Here is a 3,536-nt window from a genome sequence, read left to right on the forward strand (position 1 = left end):
GCTTCCTGGACTTGGGTGGCTATTTCCTTTCCCATGTTCGGGAATTTTTTGACTATAATCTCTTCAAATATTTTCTTGGGTCCTTTCTCTCTCTCTTCTCCTTCTGGGACCCCTATAATGTGAAATTTGTTGCGTTTAATGTTGTCCCAGAGGTCTCTTAGGCTGTCTTCATTTCTCTTCATTCATTTTCTTTATTCTATTCTGCATCAGTGAATTCCACCATTCTGTCTTCCAGGTAACTTATTCGTTCTTCTGCCTCAGTTATTCTGGTATTGATTCCTTCTAGTGTATTTTTCATTTCAGTTATTGTATTGTTCATCTCTGTTTGTTTGTTCTGTAATTCTTCCAGATCTTTGTTAAACATTTCTTGCATCTTCTCGATCTTTGCCTCTATTCTTTTTCCGAGGTCCTGGATCATCTTCACTATCATTATCCTGAATTCTTTTTATGGAAGGTTGCCTAGCGTTTAATGTTGTCCCAGAGGTCTCTTAGGCTGTCTTCATTTCTCTTCATTCATTTTCTTTATTCTATTCTGCATCAGTGAATTCCACCATTCTGTCTTCCAGGTAACTTATTCGTTCTTCTGCCTCAGTTATTCTGGTATTGATTCCTTCTAGTGTATTTTTCATTTCAGTTATTGTATTGTTCATCTCTGTTTGTTTGTTCTGTAATTCTTCCAGATCTTTGTTAAACATTTCTTGCATCTTCTCGATCTTTGCCTCTATTCTTTTTCCGAGGTCCTGGATCATCTTCACTATCATTATCCTGAATTCTTTTTATGGAAGGTTGCCTACCTCCACTTCACTTAGTTGTTTTTCTGGGGTTTTATCTTGTTCCTTCATCTGGTACATAGCCCTCTGCCTTTTCATCTTATCTATCTTTCTGTGAATGTGGTTTTTGTTCCACAGGAATTGTAGTTCCTGCAGGATTGTAGTTCTCCTTGCTTCTCAACAAGTGTCCTTTTCATGCTCTATTTAGTGCCATGTTTTTCAAATTTTGTGCTTTTGATACATGATTTTGCTGTTGAAAATGGCCCCCAAATAGAGTGCTGAAGTGCTGTCCAGTGTTCCGAAGTGCAAAAGGGCTGTTATGTACATTATGTAGAACACTTGTGGGTTAGATAAGCTTCGTCCAGGCGTGAGCTATAGTGCTGCTGGCCATGAATTCAATATCAATGAATCAACAATATATATTAAGTAAGGTGTCTTTAAACAGAATCACACATAAAACAAGGTTATATGTTGACGAAAATGTTGTGACCAGAGCTAACAGGAACCTAACCCTATATTTCCTCTAGGAGCAATTGTTCAGTTTTTGCTAATTCAGTGTTCATGGTGACTTTATAGAACATGGCTACCACAAATAATGAGAATTGACTATCTATTTCAGAGGAGTGTTGCGAAACTTAAATGAGATCGTGTCTATAAAACACTTATACAGAGTCTGGCACATAGTACATTAGCTGCTATTTTGTTATTAGAGGCCCAGTGACACTTGTGCTGAGGGCCAAATCAGGGACAGGACATTAAAGGAAGAGAGAGGGGTCTGAGACGGACCTTTAAGATGCAAATGGAATGGACACGGAAGAGTAGGACCCTAAGTAGGTGATTAGGCAACGGCAGGGCAGCTAGGTTGGGTCAGGCTAGAGGGAGGAGAGCAGTTTGGCTAGGTGTGGAGTGCTGAGGAGAGGAGGTGAGGTACTCAGGATTGCCTCAGTGCCATCTAAGGGGCTGGGCCTGATCCCATCAGGGCAGGCTTGCCAGGGCAGGCTCAATCTAGTTTACAATTCTAGGTAAATATTTAGTGCCTGGAAGAATAAAGGTAATGGGGAACTATGGCAGGGGGGAGATGGCAGATATCCACCATCTAAAAGGGAGCTTGATAATAAAAGCCAATATATTTTAAGCATTTACCATGCACCAAACTGTGGGCTGAGTGCCTCACCGGAATTAATGACTCATTTCTCCTTCTCCACAACTCTAAGAGTTTTACCATTACCAGCCTCGTTTTACAGGAGGGGATTTAAGCTTGGAGAAGTCAAGTCATTGGTCCAGAGCCATCCAGCACATAAGTGATGAAGTGGGATTCAGAGGCATTTGGGCTCCAGAGCCCTGCTCTTGATCCTTCCTTGTCCGTCAAGGGCCCTGGCCTCTGTGTGGCATGACTGATGCCTGAGAGATGTATCGAGGAGAGGAAAGGAAGGGGGAGGCTGGGGAAACCGAGGAAGACTGGCAGGTACTGGACCAGACACTCAGATACAGCCCCAGCCTTGCCCTCAAGGAGCACACAGTTCACTATCACTCTGGATCCCCAACACCCATGTGCACAAGACCTGGCATATAGTAGGCACTCAGGTCTGAATGCCAGCCAGACAACTCTGGGGATGAGAGTGAAGAGCGCCCAGGATCCTTCCCCTCACCCCAAGGGCCAGAGATTAACAATCTGCACACTCCCTGCTATACTCATCCCTGTTCAAGGGTCTCTCAGGAGATGGACCCAGGCTACTTACCCACTGTGTGCTCACTCTCTATGAACTTATGCTGCTTGGGAGCTTTCCAAGGTGGAATCTATGGGAGAGAGAAGAAAGCCGGGAATTTTCCCAGAAAGTCGTTGCCTGCCCCGATCCCATGCGAGTCCCCAGCTTCCTTTCACAGTCCAGAAATGCAGAGATTTCCTCAGAAGGCCTGGACCCCTCCTTCCTCCTCCCATTGTCTCCTCAAGGTTCCCCTCCCCCAGTAATGCAGGCCACGTCCTCATATCCACCAGCACTGTCTGTCTTTCTCTCCTGTACTTTGGCCTTATAGGCTTGCCTAGTCTTTCCAAACAGGCCTTCCAATCACCTAGACTAAAAGGTCATGCGCAGAGGCAAAGGCTGTGATAGGGACCCCCCAGGGCCATCCCAGTACAACCCTCCTGGTTCCCACAGCCCTCACCAAAACCACTGACTCCAGGCTCACCAGCAGGACCCCCAGGAGCAACAGAGCCCTCATGGCGTCTGTCTGTTGGTCCAACCACTTGCCCAGGAGTCCAGATCAATAGAACTGGTCGGGCTTCCCAGGTGGCGCAGTGGTTGAGAATCCACCTGCCAGTGCAGGGGACACAGGTTCAAGCCCTGATCCGGGAAGATCCCACATGCTGTGGAGCAACTAAGCCTGTGCGCCACAACTACTGAGCCTGAGCTCTAGAGCCTGCGAGCCACAACTACTGGAGCCCACGTGCCACAACTACTGAAGGCTGCATGCCTAGAGCCCATGCTCCGCAACAAGAGAAACCACCGCAATGAGAAGCCCACGCACCACAACGAAGAGTAGCCCCCACTCGCCACAACTAAAGAAAGCCTGTGTGCAGCAACAAAGACCCAACACAGCCAAAAATAAATAAATAAATAATAATTTTTTTAAAAAATAGAACTGGTCATGGGCTTCCCTGGTGGCGCAGTGGTTGAGAGCCCGCCTGCCGATGCAGGGGACACGGGTTCGTGCCCTGGTCCGGGAAGATCCCACATGCCGCGGAGCGGCTGGGCCCGTGAGCCATGG

The 3,536-nt window shown here is 46.7% G+C and overlaps 1 protein-coding gene across 1 annotated transcript in view; it reads right to left on the reverse strand.

The window, feature by feature from the left end:
• Positions 1 to 2,990, reverse strand: part of F12 (coagulation factor XII) — a 12,943-nt gene extending 9,953 nt beyond the window's left edge. The window contains 2 exon segments of the mRNA XM_024116328.3: positions 2,510 to 2,567; positions 2,934 to 2,990. Of these exon segments, the coding sequence (XP_023972096.2) occupies positions 2,510 to 2,567; positions 2,934 to 2,990 (115 nt within the window).
• Between the last annotated feature and the right edge of the window lie 546 nt (positions 2,991 to 3,536).

Source organism: Physeter macrocephalus, chromosome 2, assembly GCF_002837175.3.
Source record: "Physeter macrocephalus isolate SW-GA chromosome 2, ASM283717v5, whole genome shotgun sequence".
Taxonomy (NCBI): domain Eukaryota; kingdom Metazoa; phylum Chordata; class Mammalia; order Artiodactyla; family Physeteridae; genus Physeter; species Physeter macrocephalus.